The 21,422-nt window shown below is 34.4% G+C and overlaps 2 protein-coding genes across 2 annotated transcripts; both read right to left on the bottom strand.

The window, feature by feature from the left end:
• Positions 1 to 124: 124 nt before the first annotated feature.
• LOC129888491 (expansin-like B1) lies at positions 125 to 2,964 on the bottom strand. Its single transcript, XM_055963458.1, has 4 exons — positions 2,758 to 2,964; positions 2,074 to 2,180; positions 1,220 to 1,531; positions 125 to 556 (listed from the first exon to the last, which is right to left on the bottom strand). The coding sequence occupies exons 1-4, from the start codon at positions 2,897 to 2,899 to the stop codon at positions 356 to 358; spliced, it is 762 nt and encodes a 253-aa protein (XP_055819433.1). The 5' UTR covers positions 2,900 to 2,964; the 3' UTR covers positions 125 to 355.
• Positions 2,965 to 13,195: 10,231 nt separating this feature from the next.
• LOC129889787 (ATP-dependent Clp protease proteolytic subunit-related protein 4, chloroplastic) lies at positions 13,196 to 20,157 on the bottom strand. Its single transcript, XM_055965237.1, has 8 exons — positions 19,836 to 20,157; positions 16,750 to 16,950; positions 15,983 to 16,038; positions 14,398 to 14,524; positions 14,144 to 14,221; positions 13,857 to 13,970; positions 13,653 to 13,768; positions 13,196 to 13,578 (listed from the first exon to the last, which is right to left on the bottom strand). Exons 1-7 carry the CDS (start codon positions 20,094 to 20,096, stop codon positions 13,697 to 13,699), a joined length of 909 nt encoding a protein of 302 aa, XP_055821212.1. The 5' UTR covers positions 20,097 to 20,157; the 3' UTR covers positions 13,196 to 13,578; positions 13,653 to 13,696.
• Positions 20,158 to 21,422: the final 1,265 nt, after the last annotated feature.

Raw genomic sequence — 21,422 nt, 5'->3', positions numbered from 1 at the left:
GTTTCAAGATGTTAGGAAAAGTGAAGACACTATAGTGTGTTGTCTATTAGACATGAATTTCAGTTGTATTTGACATGTGCATAATTGAGTAGTTTCACATTGTAGGTAAATGAGAGAAAAAAAGATCACAAAATTATGTCTATTTATTTATATATCAAACACAATATACCATATATAATGCAGACCCTACAACATTACAATTTTACTTAAAATCTTGTATGATTTATTTGATGAATCTTTAGATAAAACACTTAAAAAGGACATTGCAAAGCACATGACATTGTACAACAGAGGAAATAAACATATTGTAAGAAGTAAAAAAAAAACAGAGGAAGGCAGCTGCCTAATTATTTAATTAGTCTAGTAGAAGGTAGGTGTCATAAGCAATGCCAGCCTTCCATTCATCAGGAAGAACATCATCCAATTTCACCCAGTTGGCTGCCTCCCCATTAAGGCTGACTTGAATCCTGAAAGAGAGTGATCCTTTTGGTGGATTGGGCATGTCCCATACTGCTCCATATGCCTTTCTCATACCCCTCCATTCCTTGCAATCTGCCTGCATATACATACAATCCTCTTATTTTTCAGGCTACTAATTTCACTTTTTATGTAACATTACCTTACTTGTAGTTGTAGTTATCTTTTAGGAGTAGATTTCTCATATGCTTACTCAATTAATAGTTATTATCTCATAAAATCAAATAATTTTCTGAGATAATAACTATTAGGTGAGTAATCAACTCTATAGTTTAGATAATACTTTTTTAATTTATAGTCGCATAAGCTATCCTATATCATACAATGACAAATAATGAGAAAGAATTGTCAATATATACTTATAGATTCTATTTTCTAATATATAGTGTCATTGGTATGTAGACATAGAGATTCGCTGGAAAATTATAATATATAAGATTATAATATTTTATATATATGTAGTAGGTATTATATCTTCTCGATTTCTTCATATGTTTACTTACTTCTTTGTATTTTAAACTCTCTTGAAAATCCCAGCTTTGATACTTTGTAACACTCTTAACTAACTTAGACACAAAACTTTATTCAATAGATTAGTTGATATTGCGCAATATGTTTGTATAAACTAATTGATATCGCGTATAAATAATAATATCACATTTATACTGAATTCACTGACACTAAATTTTGATTTCAACTATGCATACAAATTAAACACATGTGTATATGTAAGTAAACATACCTGCCAAACCTCGACAGCTTCAATGTCAAATGCACCACTTTGGTATATTGGTACAATAGCCAAATAGTTACAAAACCTGCTGTGTTCATGAACTTTAATCATTAAATTGTAACCATAGTACCTACAAGGTATCCTTCGATATTCAACGTCAACAACTCCATAGGCTAACAAATGATTAGCCATTCCTGAGGTAGCCATGTCTGAATAAGCACGTACACTTAGTATAAAATCTGTATGGTCACCTTCACCACAATCTGTCACTACTATTTTTGTACCTTCATCTGTGCAATGACCTGGTACCTTGCACCTAACCTGTTTAAGGTACGTTCGTGAAATTTTGGAGGAGAGACAGATTCAGAATTTAAATTTTATTAGTTTGATTTTGGAATTCTAATGTCGTCTATTTGATTTGATTTACTGGATTTGAAAATTATTCTTCTTGTTTAGTAGATTTTTAACATATATACAAAATTTGAAATAAAATTATTAAATTTAGATGAATTCGTAACTTGTACAATAAGCCCATCTTGAAGGGAGGGAGAGCCTCTAGTAAAATTAGCTAGAAATGTAACATTAGTTTGGTGTAAATAATCGATGCAGATTAAAAAAATCCACCACAAAAATATCTTTCGTTTTCCACCTTTTTTGAAATGGTTATTTGGGTGTCATTTTCATTGCTTTTTTATTTTTTAAAGTTCAAACTGAATGGATTGTGTTTAGTAAAGTTATTACTCTCTCAGTTTTAATTTGATTGTCCTATTTTAACTTGACACGAAATTTAAGATAATAAAGAAGAATTATAAATCTTATATTACGATCTTAAGCAAATTAAAACAGAAAGAATACTAATATACCTGGTAGCAAGCACCACAGCCAGTTCCATTCTTGTAGAGCCTAGAGACACCACTCACTTTGCCATCATAAATTGTCCTTCCATATTCACCAAATCCACATGCTCCACCTGTTTTTATTTTTGTAACGAACACAAATTTAATCACCTAATTATATCATAATAGAATTAACACGAAATACTGCTTAAGATATGTATTAGAAAACGAAACTCTAATTATCACACTAGCTCGAATTATAGGTTCCTATTAGTATCACACGTTGGAGTTACAAGTATCACCTCAACATTAGAATTTGCACGTGTGATACTAATAGGTCCATGATCAGAATCACACGTGCAATTTTTTTTTGTATGTGGCTCATCCGTACTTTTTGAGGTGATACTTGTAACTCAACATGGGAGGAAGGGATGAAATTGCACAATTTCGTGTTTCTTAGTATCATTCAAATCATTTGTCAACTAAATTCTTTCTAAATCTCATGTTGGTTACGTAACGGATCGGAACATTTCAACTTGTTTTTAATCCGTTCAAACTCAATTCTAAATAATCCGTTTGCCACGACTACGTATGTATAACTATATAAGTATTTATCTTTGACGGATTATTTAAAAAAATGCACAAATATAAAAATGAAAATATTGAGGAGATAATTAAAAGTTTAAATTAAATAAAATAGAATATACATACTAGCGGTTCCATAGCAATCAGGGCTGCCATAATAAGTAGCTCTAGTGTAGAGTGAATTGGCTTCTTGGCCATAGCAAATTGCAGGATAAATTATCAATGTCACAAGTAGAATAATTATGAAGTGGCTATTATTGAAAACCATATCTTATGATAAAATTTCAATATTACTTAGAAAATTCAAAAGGAATGTTAAGATTCCAAGAAGTGGATGAGAAATGATGAAATATAAAGGCTATATATATAGTTGAATTTTTGAACTATTGAAAGCAGCCATTGAGGGAAATATTTTTATTTTTCATATATATTATATATATTTTTCCTCATGATTTCTTCCACTAAAGAGTAGGGAAACAAGTGGAAGATGGGGTTAAGTACTTAAACTTGATTAGTATATAAGCTTTGGCACTTTACGATATAATTTCATCACGCGTTACTCCAATGGCACTTTACAATATAATTAAAAGGTACATAAAGATTAATTTATACAAATAATTAACAAAGGTATCTAATTAATTATTTTTTACTAATTAAACATTTATTTTCTAACTCATTGCGTACCTTTTGGCAACCACAATCACATTCAGTTCCATTAGGAACAACAATAAATATCTTTAATTTCCTTGCTCTTTCTAATATAAATATTTTATTGTCACTTTTCATCAGTGTCATATTGAGTATTTTAAATTAGTAAATATATAATGCCATTGTACCAATTTGATGTTTCGCAATTTCATAATTCAATTTTTTCAACAGGCAAGCCAACGTTCGTGGATTGGTCGACGAAATACTGATCATTGATTTAGTGGTATGAGGTAGGGGTGTATATGGACCGGGTTGATTCGGATTTTTTACAAACCAAACCAAACTATTTGTGTCGGGTTATTAAATCTATAAACCAAACCAAAACAACAAAAGTCGAGTTTTTCGATATCAATTTTTCTCGGGTTTTTTCGGATCTTTTCAGGTTTTTCGAATTTTTTGGATTTTTCATAGTATCTAATAAAAAGCACAGAGCAGTGCTTCTTAAAAAGAGTTCTAGTACAAAATATCAACATATAAGATGGAGGCAGAACACTGTTTGAAGTTTTAACTTTATAATATAACTTTATAAGATAGACTTTTTTGTATATTATTTAGATGGACTTCTCAAGTCCAAATCTAAATGTAAGAAAGAAAACAAAAATTATGAAAAAATTTTAAAAAATATTTATAAATTATATTTTAATAAATATTTTTATGTATAACATAATTTAAAAGTAGTATATCTATAATCGGGTCGGTTTGGGTTCGATTTGACTTTTTTAGTTAAAACCAAACCAACCCTACAATGATCGGGGTTTTTTTCCAAACACCAAACCAAGTCAAACCAAATCACTAGTCGGTTTTTTTTTCCGGTTTGGTTCGATTTGTCGGTTTGATGCGGTTTATCGATTTGCCCTGTACAGCCCTAGTACCAGGTCTGATGTAACAAAAATCTCCCCAAGTTGTTCTTCATTTTTTTTATAACTATCTGATATTCGAAAATATTTGTTTGATTAATCCAGATCATTGCCAAGTATGACTAATTTAAGGGGATGACTCTCTAGCATGAGTTTATTCATTTCAACTCTCAAATTCAAATCTTCTAATTAATTATGAAGAGATTTCATCCATCTCACCAAGTTTCTTAATTGTTGATATGAGAAGTAACAGAGACAAAAATTTTGCCAAAAAGAATTTAAAAGATTAAAAATAAAATGCACGAAGAGCTAAAAACATTAGAAACTATGGCTAGCATAAATTGAACATGCGTCATTTTAAAAAGTTTTTGAAACCCCTTTATGGCTTTATCGTTGAGCTGAACTTTTAGTTTTTGTCAAGAAAATACAATATCTAGTATATATACATAAAATAATATTTTTATATACATATATATTATATAATTTTTCGATGAAGGGATTAGGCATAAATCCACCTATAACTATCAGATAGTATAAAAAGATCTATATATATTATGTAGGGCATATAATTTCAAGAAATCATGAAATTAGCTTTGAAATTTATCGATAATCCCTAGCTAATAATTCATCGCTAAAATAATCCTAGCTAGTTGAATTTTTTTATAATCCATCGCTAATCTGTAACTAAATGAAATTATCATGAAGATTTTATTGTTTAATAGAAAATTTTGTATGTAGTTAATTTCTCGTTTTCCAATGATATATAACTTAAAAATATACAGTAGCCAATTGTTTTTCCTCTTATGCGTCTCTAAATCAGTTGTTTGGCGGCTAAGGAATAGTAATAAAACATAAAAGGGAAAATTGGAAGAGAAGTACAACTGGACTTTGTAATAAGATAATATAATAAATATCTCATTGTTTTGCATAATTAATTCATAACACTTGATTATGTCATAAAGTCTTGTACTAATTAATTTAAATTCTGAAAAACGTAATCATGACGATTGCTCACGAAATCCTATCACTCATAGCTAGCCAGTATTTGTTTAAAATTTTTGCTTAGCAAATTTGATTAACCTAGCAAATGCTCAAAAATTTTAATGTGCAAGTCATTCAATTAAATATTCCAAAATGGAATAAATACTTGCTTAGAACTTCAAGGTGAAAATATAAAAAATTTAAAGTGATGATGATCGAAGTAGTCCTTATATTACAAGAGAAAAGGTTGAATTTTGCCTTTGTACTATGTGAAATCTCTCAATTTCATCTTATGCTATATTTTAGGATTATTTAACTTTATCTTTAACGGAGCTCCAAAACAAAATGGACCTACTTCACATGCCAAAATACTTCAAAGAAAACAATTTAAATATATACTCGCTTATCATATTTAAGATTAAAGCTCCGTTAGAGATCAAGAACAAAAAATTGAAATATTTTCATAAATATGATGCTAACATTAGATCCAGAATACAATGGGGATTGCAAAATCTCTCAATTTAAATAATACGGTGAACGAGCGTTTGCCTTTTCTCCAAATACAAATTACTAAAAAATATAGAATTAGCTATGAAATTTGTCAGTAATCTCTAACTAATTCATAGCTAAATAGATTCTCTTATAATCTGTCGCAAATCCATAGCTAAATAGAATCCAAACAGCCCGTCAAGATTTTGCTTACTAAGCAAGATTGGATTAAGTTGCCAGGTCAGAAATATAGAATAAAATACCATCCAATATAAGCAATTGGGCTAATAGCATTATTTGGAATAACCCTAAGGTGAGATATGTTTGGTTCCAACGCACTCAGAACTTGTCAAAATAAAAGTAAATGCTCTAGTCATATCCAATGAACTACTAATAACTAAAGAGATGTGGACTAGTTACATATCTAATCGATCAGCCAAAATAATTATATTCGCCAATTAAATATATACACTATTATCATGTAATAATATATATATATATATATATATATATATATATATATATATATATATAGGTTCTTATTTTGATGGACGATTATACATGGATATGCTCTATCGTAGAGTTTCGCTAGCAGTATCGAGCTTTGCTCGCGATTCAATTGGAACTAAGGACCTGAATTGAATGAAATTTCAGAGCTCTCGATTTAGGCTCCTTCCCTTCTACTGTATAGCCGCGCTAGCAGATACTACGAGTCCTCTTTCCCAGCAGCTAACCTGCACGCGTGGTTCACTGGTTCCACCGAAACATCTCATTTGTTAAAGCGGAGCATCGTACGCGCTAGCCATAAACGCTTTCTTTCAATGACCGATGAACAGACGAACCAAGCAGGCGCTGAGCGAGAAAGATCTCGTCACCTGATTCTATGGAGGGTCTCACTTTATTATCCGCTTTGATTCATATAGCTACTATGATAACACTGTTATTTTTATGATAGCAAGGTGCTCCCGTTTATTTGAATACCCACAGTTTCCCAAGAAATATCCAGTGACAATACATAACCAGACTCAAAATCTGGGGAAAAGCACTGAAGCACCTCATTTTGTCCTATGAAATATCCAATGACAATACATAAAGCAGATTCAAAATCTGGGGGAAAAGCACTCAAGCACCTTATTTATTTAATTTTTTAAAAGAAATTCTCTTTGCGTGGCTACTTGGAAGAGCCCTAATTGAATACATAATCTATCAAGATTAATAATTGGTAGGTGCCTTCCAATATTTGTCATCCACTTGGAGTTTTCAAATGCATTATTATTTTATTGGTTTTTCCTCTATTCAATGCATATGTCAATTGTACAATTTCTTTTAAGATTGGAGATTACCATGTAATATACTAAAGCACGTTGAGCTAAATGTCTTGAATAGTCACTCCACTTATAGTAATTGATCATCGTAGTTAATTTGTTTTGTCTTATAAAAGTTATTTAACTTTACATAGTTAACTTTCACAATTATTTTAGCCAAACATATAATTTTTTATATTTATTTAATAACGTTACAACTCCAAAGGTAGGTGAAGTCCTATATGACAATACATAAAATATACTTTTTATTATTTACCAAACATTAATGTCTCGTCATTTAGACAACAGACAATTAACACATCAATGCCTTGTCATGAGTTTTAAAATTAATTGCTTCAAATCATTTGTCAGTTTAGAAGTTCAAGAAGATACTAATCATTTATTTTTGAAGAATACAAACACTCCAATTATGAAAAGATGACACATAAATAAAGTAAATATTCGGTGGAAAAAAAGATAAGGGTGAAATAGTCACCAAAAAAAAAACTCTGAAGGAATATGTTTTAGAAAAAAATGGAAAAAGAACACTTATACCCCCAAAAGGGAAAATATTTATCCTTAAACGCCTGGTTACTTTCATACCTCCTTTTTATTTTAAAATGACATAGATTTATTTTAAAATTCGTGCGCTGACGCTATACGGACGTCAGCGCCAACCTATATGATACCGATAGGGTATCAATATACCGAAGAGTAGCACAGAGGATTAAACTCAGTCTTATATGATACAGATATGATATCAATGTACTGATGGAGTATCACAACAACAACAATAACAAGCATAGTATAATTCCACCATGTGGGGTCTGGGAAGGGTAGAGTGTACGCAGACCTAACCCCCACCTTAAAAGGTAGAGCGGTTGTTTCCGAAAGACCCTCGGCTCAAGAAAAGAGAACAAGAGAGGAAAACAAGAAAAACAGGACAAAGGTCAGATAGATTCAAGCATATCGAAAATAATATGAAAATAAGGAATAATGAGAGTAAGAAAGTCATGGTAGGACAGTCCAGAAAGAAAGAAGCATTAACTACTATAGATAAATAAGCTAACCAAAGTATACCGGCCCAACAAATATAAACATCAATCAAATGCAGAAATCAAATGGCAATAGACAAATGAGTAAAACTACGACTACTATGGTGAAAAGAGAAACCACCTAGCCTTCTATCTTAATCTGAGTCCTCCACAACCTCATATCTAAGGTCATGTCCTCGGCGAGCTACAACTGTGTCATATTCTGTCTAATCACCTCTCCCCAATACTTCTTCGGCCTCCCTTTGCCCTCTTGAAACCGTCCATAGCCAACCTCTCGCACCTCCGCACTGGAGCATCTGTGTCTCTCCTCTTCACATGCCCAAACCATCTCAGTCTCGCTTTCCGCACCTTGTCCTCCACCAATGCCACTCCCACCTTGTCTCGGATATCTTCATTCATAATTCTATCCATTCTAGTGTGCCCACACATCCACCGCAACATTTGCATTTCCGCGACTTTCATCTTCTAAACATGAAATTTCTTGACTGGACAACACTCCGCCCTGTATAATAAAGCCGGTCTAATCACCACTTTATAGAACTTGTCTTTGAGTTTTGGTGGCACTTTCTTATCACACAGCACTCCGGAGGCGAGCCTCCATTTCATCCACCCTACACCAATACGATGTGAAACATCGTCGTCGATATCCTCATCTTCTTATATAATAAACCCAAGATATTTGAAGCTTCTTTTCTTTTGAATGGCCTGGGTACCAAGCCTCACTTTCCCGTTAGCCTCACGTGGCAGGCCACTGAACCTGCACTCCAAGTATTCTGTCTTGGTCCTATTCAATTTAAATTCTTTAGACTCCAACGTCTGTCTCCAGCCCTCTAGCTTATCGCTAACTCCGTTGTGAGTCTCGTCAATCAGGACTATGTCATCCGAGAACAATATACACCAAGGCATCTCACTTTGTATTTGTCTCATCAATTCATCCATCACAGGGTGAATAAAAATGGGCTAAGAGCTGATCCCTGGTGCAACCCCATCATAACATGGAAGTGATCTGAGTCTCCTCCTACCGTCCTTATCTTGGTCTTAGCTCCATCATATATGTACTTAATCGCTCTAATGTACGCCACAAGTACACCTTTAGCCTCCAATCATCTCCATAGGACCTCTCTTGGCACTTTGTCGTAGGCCTTTTCTAGGTCAATGAATATCATGTGTAAGTCCCTCTTTCGCTCCCTATACTGCTCCATCAATCTCCTTACAATATGAATGGCTTCTGTAGTCGAGCGCCCCGGCATGAATCCATATTGGTTCTCTGAAATAGACACACCTCTCCTCACCCTTATTTTCATCACCCTTTCCCACACTTTCATAGTGTGACTTAGCAGCTTGATACCTCTATAGTTGTTGTAGCTTTGAATGTCTCCCTTGTTCTTGTACACGGGAATCATTATACTCCACCTCCATTCTTTCGGCATCTTCGTAGTCTTGAAAATGGCATTAAACAATGCAGTCAGCCACTCCAATCCTACCTTGCCTGCATTCTTCCAAAATTTCCCAGAAATCTCGTCAGGTCCGATCGCTCTTCCCCTGCACATCCTACAAACAGCTCCCTTAACCTCATCAACCTTTATACTCCTACAATATCTAAAGTCGCGACGCCTATCCAAGTGCTCTAAGTCTCCCAACACAATGTCTCTATCCCCTCCTTTGTTCAAGAGTTCATGAAAGTATGACTGTCATCTCTATCTAATGCGAGATTCCTGTACCAGCACTTGACCATCCTCGTCCTTGATGCACTTCACTTGATCCAAGTCGCGTGCCTTCCTCTCTTTCTCCTTGGCGAGCTTAAATAGTTTCTTATCCCCACCTCTATCATCTAGTTCTGCATAAAGGTGTTCAAAGGCTGTCGTTTTAGCCATCGAAACTTCCATCTTTGCCTTCTTTCTCGCTATCTTATACTTTTACCTATTCGTCCGCTTCTCTTCATCATCCGTGCTATCTACCAACTTCACATATGCCTGCTTCTTTGCTTCTACCTTGCCTTGGACTTCTCCATTCCACCACTAATTCCCTTGGTGCCCACCACTGCGGCCTCGTGAGACCCCCAATACCTCTCTAGTTGTTTCCCTAATGCAGTTGGCCGTCCTATCTCATATATTGCTCCCATCCCTCCTACTATCCCACACCCCTATAGCCATCAGCTTCTTCCCCATCTTTAGGGCACTAGACGGAGTCAAATTACCCCACCTAATCCTCGGTCGGTTATTCATGACCCTTTTCTTCTTCTTCTTTTTTTATCTCCAAATCCATCACCAATAGCTTATGTTGGGTTGTAAGATTCTCACTTGGTATGACCTTGCAGTCCTTACAGAGGCCTTTATCATTTTTTCTAAGGAGCAAAAAGTCTATTTACGTTGCAGCCCTCGAGCTATAGAAGGTTACCAAGTGCTCATCCTTCTTCGGGAAACTCGAGTTGGCTACCATTAATCCAAAAGCTTTTGCGAAATCCAGGAGTGAGACTCCTCCACCATTCCTATTCCCGAAGCCAAATCCTTCATGCACCTCATCATAGACCGACAAAACAGACCTAATGTGCCTATTGAAATCTCCTCCTATGAATAACTTCTCAGTAGGCGATATACTTACCACCACTTCGTCCAAGTCCTCCCAAAAACGCCTTTTTATCTCCTCGTCCAACCCCACTTGTGGTGCGTAGGCACTAATAATGTTCAAGATTAACCCTCCAACGACTAACTTAATCGCCATCATCCTATCATTGATCCTCCTAACCTCTACCACCTGATCTCTAAGCTCACTATCTACAAAGATCCCTACCCATTCCTATACCTCGACTTGTCCGAGAACCAAAGTTTGTACCCGTCCACCTCCTTAGCTTTAGGTCCTACCCATTTAGTCTCTTAGACGCAAGCTATATTAATCCTCCTCTTCTTAAAAATGTTAACTAACTCTATGGACTTTTCCGATAAAGTCCTAATATTCCAAGACCCTACTCTCAATTTAGAAGCTCTCTCCGCCCCCTTAGCCCCCCAACCTTGGCCCCCGATTCCAATCGAGAATATGACTCTAGTCTACCATCTCTCACCAAAGCCAGAAAAGCAAATATACGCTAGTGAAAGGATAATTTAAGATAAACGAAGGATCAATAGTAAAGCACAAGTTAGCAATAGTCTAGTAGCAGTGCAATAGGTATTTAATTAGGCGAAGCAAGCAAAATTTATAAGGCTAAGATACAGGAAATGGGCTATTGGAGGTACCAATTCCAAGTAAATAAAACTTGTTCACCAATGAGAAATCTCTGTTTGCCGTCGGAAATGCTTTCTTACTGGAAAATACTGTTCATTGGCCGAAAAATATTATTCACTGACCGAAAATACTGTTCACCGCCAGGAACTGTCGAAAATACCTGTGCAAAAACTGCCCGAAAACCTACTGATGGGGGATTTCCAGTCACAGGCAAAAAGGAAAAAATACAAACAAAGGAAGAAGGGAAGAAGAGAGAGAACAGAGGGGAGAGAGAGAGAGATCTGGCCGGAAATACTGTTCGCCAGAAATATTGATCACAAAGAATATATTTTCTACTAATTTAGAGTTTAGTAAATAAGATTATGACTTTAATAATTTTCTCTTAATTGTTTCATTTTTTTTCCTTGAAAAAAGAGTCAAATCCTATATGATACCGATAGACTATCAATATACCAACGGAGTAGCACAAAGAATTAAGCTCAATCATATATGATACTGATATAATATCAATATACCAATGAAGTATCACAAAAAAATTAATTCATAGCAGTGATGTTGACGTCATGATGAAGTCATGCGCGAAATAAGAGAAAAAATAGGGTAAGAAAATAAATAGTTCGGATCATGGATCCATTAAGGATAAATAATTTCACAATTAGGTTTATTTTATGTAATTTTCTCAAAAAAAGTTGCGCCATCTTTTTTCCATTAGGTCCAACGGAAAGTTGAAGACCCCAACTTCTTGTCACTATACAAATATCAAAATTTCAATTTTGAAAGTTCTTTTACACTGAAATAGTACACAATTACGACCAGTCGTGATTCAAAATCTGAATTCAAATGATTTGACTATAAGTAGTTCCATAATCCATAGTACATTAGTTTATCACTAGTATAGAAACCATAGGAACAAATATATATTTTAATTTGTATTTGGCTCGATTCTGTTTTACAACAAATAAATAACAAAGTCAATCAATGAAACTCTTATTGAGTAAATAGTGTCTGCAATATTTTGCCACGCATCTGGCATTGCCAATATGATCGTAAAAGACACATTAACCAGCACACTACCCACCCTCTCAAAGAAGCAAAACAATAACATACCCAGTGTAATCCCACAATAGAGGTCTGAAAAGGTATTCAGACCTTACCCTTACTTCGTAGAGAGAGAGGGGTTGTATTTAATAGACCATCGGCTTAAATCACAGTAACATAATAAGTTTGCAACTGAAATCTCTGTATTTTGGCACCATATATGAAAAAATGAAATAGTAAAATAGATCAAGAAGCTGCTAGAACCAAGAGCAAACAAACAGAATACCAGAATGCTGGACAGTGACACTAATGGGCATGAACTGGTGAGCAAAATTGCACTTTCCATGAATGGCTCCAGTCCACTATGAAAATTAATCTACACACTTGTAGAGCTAGAGACATCAGTTGTAAAAATTCAAATTAAACCTGTCTCTCCTTAATATCTGCTTCATACACTAGTCTTTTTAGGATAAATGGATAGGGTCAGCTGTAATGACTTTAGAATCTTAAACAAGAAAAAGTCAAGAGAGGAAAGTTGTAATCATGAAGCTACTATCAACCAGAAAAAAGGGAACAATCAAAAGTAGTTGTTGCAAGTTGTAAAGCATAAAATTCCCCACCAATTTAAACTAACAACTCCCTTCTTTCCAGATGTCTCTCTTCCCAAGTTTTGCACCAGAAGAGAGACAATTATTGAAATGGTGGGGCGCCCCCGAAAAGAACTATCAATTTCAGTTCTAGAATATGTAGTTGCTCAAGCTATTGTGGTGGAGATGAATGAAGATGTTTGCAGATGTGAACATATGTCTGATTGAGGATGTGAACTTCGTGGAGTGATGGAAAGGTCCAGAGTGAAGGTCACACAGTTTCTTCGCTAACAAAACTATTGCTACTCATAGTTACAAAAGAAAGATGAACTAAATAGTTGTGATGCTTCATCATTCAACAAACAAATACTGGGTCTAATTGTTTCACCTTTCTGAGATCTCCACTTAATGAATTGGTGTAAAGACTTGCAGTTAGAATATTTTACTGAAATGTTGGAACATCTTAAGAACTAAACATTCTAAAATAGTCGCAAACTTTACATGCGTTCTATAAGCTACTCCGTTGAGCCAACACAGAATGTAGAATCTAAGTGACTAAGATCTGTATAAAACAAGTACAATAGCTGTCCCAGTTGGTGCCTCTAATAAAGTTCGAGGCAATCTGTAGATAAAAGGGAGCATTCATGATGAGAAATAGCCATGTTGATGAATTGCCGGTGAAAGGTAGATGCCAACTGCCACCCTGGGCCTAGAAATGAATTTTTACGTTTGAGATTGCTTACTATGCAAAGCAAAACTAATATTAGTTAAGGTGAAGCTTACCTCAATCACTGTGGTTTCATGGCTGATGGGACTTTTGACTCCTTTCAGATAAGTTGGGCCTTCTTCAGATCAGATATAACTCCTCTATCTCTTTTCCCCCTCTCATTGTATAAAACCTTTAGACATTTAAGTTACAATGTGAACGGCAGGTCCTTTCATATTAGGAAGCAAGTTGAAAAGGTTTTAGTTACTTCATGGAGATACCTTATCAATAATTCCATATTCTACTGCTTCACTAGGACTAAAGTATTTTGGACGTCTTATGTCTTCTACAATCTCCTCAGGTGATTTTCCAGTATTCTTTGAATACAATTTCACCTTAAAAATAAATGTGAAGTTAGAAAATCAGGCTTATTAATATAGTGCTCATCTTTGATCCTTCAGAATGTGTATCGCAGGGCAGAAAATGAACATCTTTGAAAGCAAAGTTGTCCCTTGAACTTTTGTCACAGTAAGTAAGCACTAAGCTTAACAGAAATTTCAAGGATTACCAATTCCGCTTTGACATTCGTTACTTCTTTCCGCATGAGCTCAACATCTGTTGCTTGACCCTGAAACTGAGCAATTGGCTGCAAAGATATATATGCATTAGCAATTCCATCTTTAACAACATGGTTATGTGTTTGCAAGATTGGAATTTTTTAGAGGAACTCATGGACAGGTTACAGAGAATATTTTAGACGAAACAAGAAATGGGAGTAAGCAGGGAGAAGGAAGACAGAAACACAAAAGGCCTCCAAATGACCTGCTTAATCATAATTGTAGATGAGGGCAATGCAGCACGATTTCCTTTTGCACCAGCTGCTAAAAGCAAGGCAGCTTCTCCCCATGCATTCCCAACACACAGAGTAAATATAGGTGGCTTGACGTAACTGCAGCAAAAAGTAAAGGTGTCAGCTGCAGATTGCTAAAAGAAACTAAGGAGTCCCAGAAGAACAATTCTATTAAGTTCCTCAAGTGTAGCGGAAACGGGCATGAGAGCAGAAATTTCAGAAAGTATTGATGCTGTGAACACCTATAAACAATCTACATAAATAAGTCTTTAAGTCAATCATTATTGTAATTAAAAAGCCTGTTTTAGTTTTTACACAATATTACTTATTAAATATATGGAAATTATTACTTGATCGAAAGAAACAATATTACTTATTAAACTGATAAGAAACATCTATACAAAATGTTGAATCGTAGGCACCGCTGCATCTATAAGCTTAATATGTTTTATGTTAGAGATTGGACTCCTTATATATTTTAGGTCTGGCATGCCTTCTCACACACAGCATGGTTCTTTTTCATAGGTTAAGCAAGTGAAAGATTTTTTTGATGGATGGGGAGACTCAAACCAAGGACCATTGCTTGTTTTAATACTATGTTGAACTGTGTTAACCGCCTCACCTAGAAAACTTAACTGTCAAACGGATAACTTTATTCATTCACTTTAGATCCTTAATACAAACCTTAGCTGAATAAAAAGATTTCATTAATGGCTATGCAAATTATAAGCGCGGATAACAAATGGTTTAGTATGAACAGAAGAGTCTTAAGGTTACATTTTGGTGCAAGCAAGGAATACTCAAACATCTAGTGAATTGTGAAAGCAGCAAAATAGGAAACACAGGCAGGCAATTGCTCATTTCAACTGGAGACCTACATTTTGTATTGTAATACACTGGTAAAATACTACAACACTTGGGTTTAAACCATCCACCCTCTTGTTCTGAAAATCCAAATTTTGGTGAGCTAAAATATGTAGCACTCCCATTTAGTTGTATAAATTATCCGATTTCTAATCCTACAAATTCAGCTGCCAAACTAACTTAACAGTGTGTTCTCTAGTTGTGTTTTGTCACGTAATTTATTAGAATAACTAGATATGGAAAGAAAGTGAGCACTATGGCTCCGTTCCTCTTTCCCAATATACTTCTGAGTGAAGATCCTTCAGAACAAACAAACAGAACCATACTTCCCTGCAGATCAGCCTATCACAGCTTTCTCATTTTCCGGTGCACCTTCATCACATCAACTAATAAGTTGAGAGAGGCTTACCAAGGTCGAAACACTTTTAACATCTTTTTTTTTCTGGCAAAGATATATCAGGAATGACTGAAGATTCCAAAATAACAACCATAGAAACTTCAAGGATCCATTCTGAATCTATCTTGTCGAAGAACCAAAATCCTATCTACACAAAAATCTTATCATGCAGATCTTTTATCATAGAATCACTACCAGAAAAACAAATTAGTAAAAGAAAAACAAAAATCAATACTAAATAGACGTCTTCAAATATAACTTAAATGAGCAAAATGGATAGAGAAGCGATATGTAACCTCATAACATCATATACAGCAAACGCCTCTGTCTCATAACCCAACTTTTCACCATCCTGTAAAGTAGAAAATTATCTAAAAGTAAGTATGATAAGAACATATGTAATCAAAAGTAAACAAGGTTCAAACTAAGCCTAGTAAAAACTCAAACTGTGCTTCCAGTGAAATAAAGGTGATCGCAATTTACTTTCATAGAACTGCCCGTATAGTGCATTTCTGAAACTAGAAATGCATCAAGAGTGGCTTTCAGATGAATTCTCAAAATCATACTCAACTTCCTCAAGTTGGAAGAATATAAGATCAAATTGGTAAAACAAAAGGGTCTTAGTTTTTTCTAAACATGTAGTTGCACGGACTCTTCACTTTCGATGCCGCAGCTGCATGGATTCTCCAAAAACACAATACTTTTGGAGAATCCGATACGCACCCGCCTAACATTTATGAAGAGTCCAAATAACATGGACACACAGTGCCTGTAGCAATAAATTTTAACCCGTTCGAGTTTATCCTCTAGCAAGCAATATCTACAGAAGAACCTCGGAGTAGCACCTATTAAATGAAATGAAAATTGAAAACTACTCTTCATTTGCTACATTTAGACCAAACTTTAACTTCTTTTATAAAGCTATCTCATTAGAAAAAGTAGTGATTAGAAAATTAGTGAAGCGAAAACTCCAATACAACCAGCTGAACATTGGACCAGGAAATCAAGGACACAGATGATAAAAAATACAAGACAAATAGAAAGAAAGAAACCATTTTAAAACCTTGGTAGTCCCAGTAGAATTTATATAAAGATAGATTGGCTTTTCGTCATCCTCATACTGAAGGTAAAGAAATTCAGCTAGTATCAATTCCGTCACTGATGGAACTAGAGACATGCCCAGGTAAACGATTCGATTCTTAAACAAGTAAGATGCTAAATCTGGAGGATGTTGCTCCGATGGGTCCCCTGAGAAAGGAATAACCTGGCACCAATAATGTGGACATGGTTAGAGCATTAAAGTCAAGAGTAGAAAATACTGATAGTACTTTCCATTCAAAATTCTATCACATTAATGACGATAAAAAGGAGCATACAAAAACGTTCTTTTTTTCTTTTTGATCTGTAGGTATACATGCAAAAGTTTGTGATAATAACGCATCAACTGATAACACTTGAAAGTACTTCCTACAAGCTCACTGCCTCCACTACTTTCTATTCTAATGACCCAAAATCTTTAAGTTAATCGAGAGTATCATCGGCAGTTTATGAAAATAAGCCTTTTTCTCCTATGTCATCAGAATTCCCATCTAACAAATTTCCAGTGGTAAGAAACATGTAACCCAATGAACTGTAGATCATTTTTCCAAGACATCATACCAGTTTGAAGAGAGTTCCTAAATAAGCAACGGCAGTCACATAAAACTGTTACAAGTTCTGCTTTATCAACAAACAAACAAAAAAGAACTGTTCCAAGTTCTGTTCTGCTTTATCCTAGTCCTATCTGTTTTTTCTCTTGTACGCCTTCTATCGTCAAACTCATCAGTTAGGTCTTTTATTCAGGCCCTACAGCTACTAAAAACTCTAATGCAAACCAAAATAAAACTCTTCATGATCAAATGGACAAGGCCTGACCATGTTAATATTTTTTGTATTTTTGTGGATGAAAATGTCAGAATTTTATTCAATAGAACCAAGAATGAACTGCAAATTTACAACTAAAAATAGAGCATCCTTCTATAGATTTAAGGACTGCATATGTAACAGTGAGTCTAATCAGAAACAATACTCTTCTTACTCCACATATAGAGACTTTTAAACATCTGGCCTTTACAATTGAAATGTTGTCCCTTCCTATCACTAAAGCACCTTTTATTTCTCTCCATCCTAGCATTCCAAAACATGCAATTAGGAACAGCATTCCACAACTGTCTACTGTCATTGGAAAATCTGTCTATACCAGCTGCATAGAGCAGGCTTGATACTTTCTGGCATGACCATCTGGTCCATGCTTCCTGCCCATTTATAAAGCTGCTGAACTATAACTGCAAAATTTGGAGTTTAGTTTGGCAATAACAGTTACCAGTTGGAAGAGTTGTCACACAACAATTGGATGTTTTCTAAATGTTTACGTCCCAGACGATGGAAACTCCCACTACCTATCATCTTCTAAACCTGATTTACACTGACTTCTGATTATCCCTTCTTTATCAAAAGAGCACCACATGATTGAATCCATATGGACAATAGCATAATATAGCTTTGGAGCTTAACCACTCATCCATGATATCCAGAGTCCAAATCTCTCAAAGAAAGAACTGACTATTAACTTCTTCCTTTTATAAATGAACTATTGATTTAATTTAAGTAACTAAAATCCCTCTCCATATTCCATCAAGCTCTTTAACACATTCTTGGGTGTTTACAGTTTCATTTGGCGGTTTAACCACTCATCCATGATATCCAGAGTCCAAATCTCTCAAAGAAAGAACTGACTATTAACTTCTTCCTTTTATAAATGAACTATTGATTTAATTCAAGTAACTAAAATCCCTCTCCATATTCCATCAAGCTCTTTAACACATTCTTGGGTGTTTACAGTTTCATTTGGCGGTTTAGCATCGAAATTCAATTATTCAAACAAAACCATCCTATGTATTTCCAAAAAAAGAAGGGAAACAAAAAGGCCGTAGCTCTAGTCATCCGGTATGACAATTTCAGTTTCCTAGTTGACTAGTTCATGTTTTGGATACTTTGACATATGCAAAAAGATCTTAACTTGTATATGTATGTTAAAGTTAGCTCAGTCACAATTTTCTTACAATGTTTAGTTTACTTCTTGGATGTCTTAAACTGATTGGAGTCTTTTGATATTTCTACACAGATTATCAAAATCCACTTTACAAATGTACAAAACCTTCTTGGGTTCCTATGATAAGTATGACACAGAAACCAAATCACATGAATTATCATAGTTTAATTTTTTTATGACAAGGGAAACCCGCAGCCGCTACCCTTTGGGTGAACACAGGATAAAAACCCCGCTCCTATGCAATAGCTCGCAAACTACAAAAGAGGTAACCTTCACTAGGCAAGCCCGGTGCAACGAGCTCGATCCAGAAGTCAAACCCCTTGCTTTCACTGAGAGGGAGTTTCGAACTTGAGACCTCCAACATGGAAGTTCCAAGCCCAAACCACTGGGCCACCCCGAAGGATATGAATTATCATAGTTTTGAGTTGACAGTTCTACAAAACCAACCAAGCAATATACTTTTGGTTTGAGACACAAACTGCTAAGTGCCTGCCAACATTCTCTGGCAGAAGCTATCATACCCAACAATTAGGCAGATGAATTATAAGTTTCTATATTGTTCTTTTTTCCCTATAACATTGACTCCAAGTCAGCTAGTGCTCACCTCGACTATTGCTACCTCCCACCAGCACAGCTACATTAGTACCAAGTAACTCTACCCACCAAGACTTAGTTAGTTTGGACCACCAACAAAATCCTCAATTCACCCAAATGTCCACACTACTTACTGAACTAATTTGAAAAAATGATCTCCTAAGTATGTCTTTTCTTTTATTTCTCTATTAACACATTATTACATAGTGTAATTTCTGCATTATGATAGGCATAACATTATTCCAACCCTCCTTACTATGTAGCATCAACTAATGTATGATACCCATGGACCTATCATCACAGCAGAGGTTTCACCTAAGCAACAATATCATGTTAAAGTTATCATCTTTAAGTATCTTCCTAATTATTCAGACTAAAAAACATACTTACCTATGCCTCAACCACTAATTTGAGTTTCAAGTAGAAAACACAGAACAAAATTAGAAGTCAAAATATGTAGTTACCATAGTGACAACGGCTCGTTTGGGGATAAATCCAGTAGAGGAAGAAGGGTAAAGAGAATCGGGTCGGATTCTCTGACCCGATAAATCCGAGAGTAGACTGCCGCCGACGAATGGGGAGATAAAGCTCGTCGTTAGAGAAGATTTCGTAGAAGGGGAAAATCTGAGAGTCCGTTTAGGAGATGAGGAACGGCAACTCGCCGGAGATGATAGCCGGATTCCGGTAGCCGGCGAGAAATGGGAAGCAATAGTGACAGCTTCCATTGTGTTCGAAACTCGGAGAGAGTGAGTGAAGAGTGAAGGATTGGATTAGTGAGAAGGGAATGGGGATTGAATTGATGGAGACTCGGGTTAACCCGCCCCTTTTTAGAACCCAGAAATCACGCATATGATGGGCCTATCCGATTCCAACAAGAAAAATTCAGTAAAAATATTTTTTAATAAATAATTATTTATTTTAGTGATATTTTTTATTTATTATTATTTATAATAACACATAGAAATATTATGATATATTTTTCATTTATTAAAAGTGAATTATGCATGCAATATAAGTATTTTAAAATATATTATACTTGTTTGATAAGAAATTGACACAATGTATTATAAGTGTATTAAAGTATGTGATAAATAAATTATTCATGAATAAAACTTGTATTATATGAGTTTTATAAATTATTATCGCTAATATGTATTAAAATTGTATTAAAACTGTATTAAAATATATTATAAGTGTCCAGTAAAAAAATATTATTGTTATAAATGATAAATATTTTCTTAATAGAGTATATTTACGTAAGTTTCCCAAATAATTTCTGGAAATTATAGGACCTTAAATTTGACGGGTTTGAACTTTTGATTCTATTTGCTTCATTGGTAAATTTTCAAGGTTAAAAGTATTGTTTCGAAAGTAAAAATGATTAAATATAAAGTTTTGTTCATGTGACAAATAAATTTAAAAGTTTAACATCATTAATTTCAAAGTATTTTTATAAATCACCCGATTAATTTTGCGTTTGCAATCTAACATATTCATAAATACATTTACGCTAAAGAATAAAAAGTTTCATTATTTTAGGTTTGTTTGGATCAGCTTATAAGTCAATTGATTTATTAAAGTTATTTTGACTTTAAAATATCTAAAATAAGTCAATTTAATTAGGTTCTTAAATGATGTAGATGAATAAAATTCTTTTCTTTTTATGTATAAAAAAAGTTATTTATCTTTTGTTATTTCAATAGGTTACTTGACCCGAAAAAATATATACATACAATTTTTAATATGCTACACGTAATTTTTTGAGTCAAAAAATAAAAATAGAAACACTAAATCAAACTCATTGTAACCAAAAACTTTGTATCTGACTCATTATATGACCCTGAAATATTTTTATTTGCCAAACAAATACTAAAATTATTTAAAATTACAGGCTTAATACTTATTAGTGATTTTGGTCGGTTAAATTTATATAACTATGATTCAACACCAAATTTTGTTGCTAACAAGAAAAATTCACTAATTGAAGCTAGATTCTCTTTTTAACTTAGTAGACGTTTTTATTTTTGTTCCTTTTGACATAAAATGGAGGT

Source organism: Solanum dulcamara, chromosome 5 (genome assembly GCF_947179165.1).
Source record: "Solanum dulcamara chromosome 5, daSolDulc1.2, whole genome shotgun sequence".
NCBI classification, from domain to species: Eukaryota; Viridiplantae; Streptophyta; class Magnoliopsida; order Solanales; family Solanaceae; genus Solanum; species Solanum dulcamara.
This window is presented reverse-complemented; position numbering and strand designations above follow the sequence as displayed.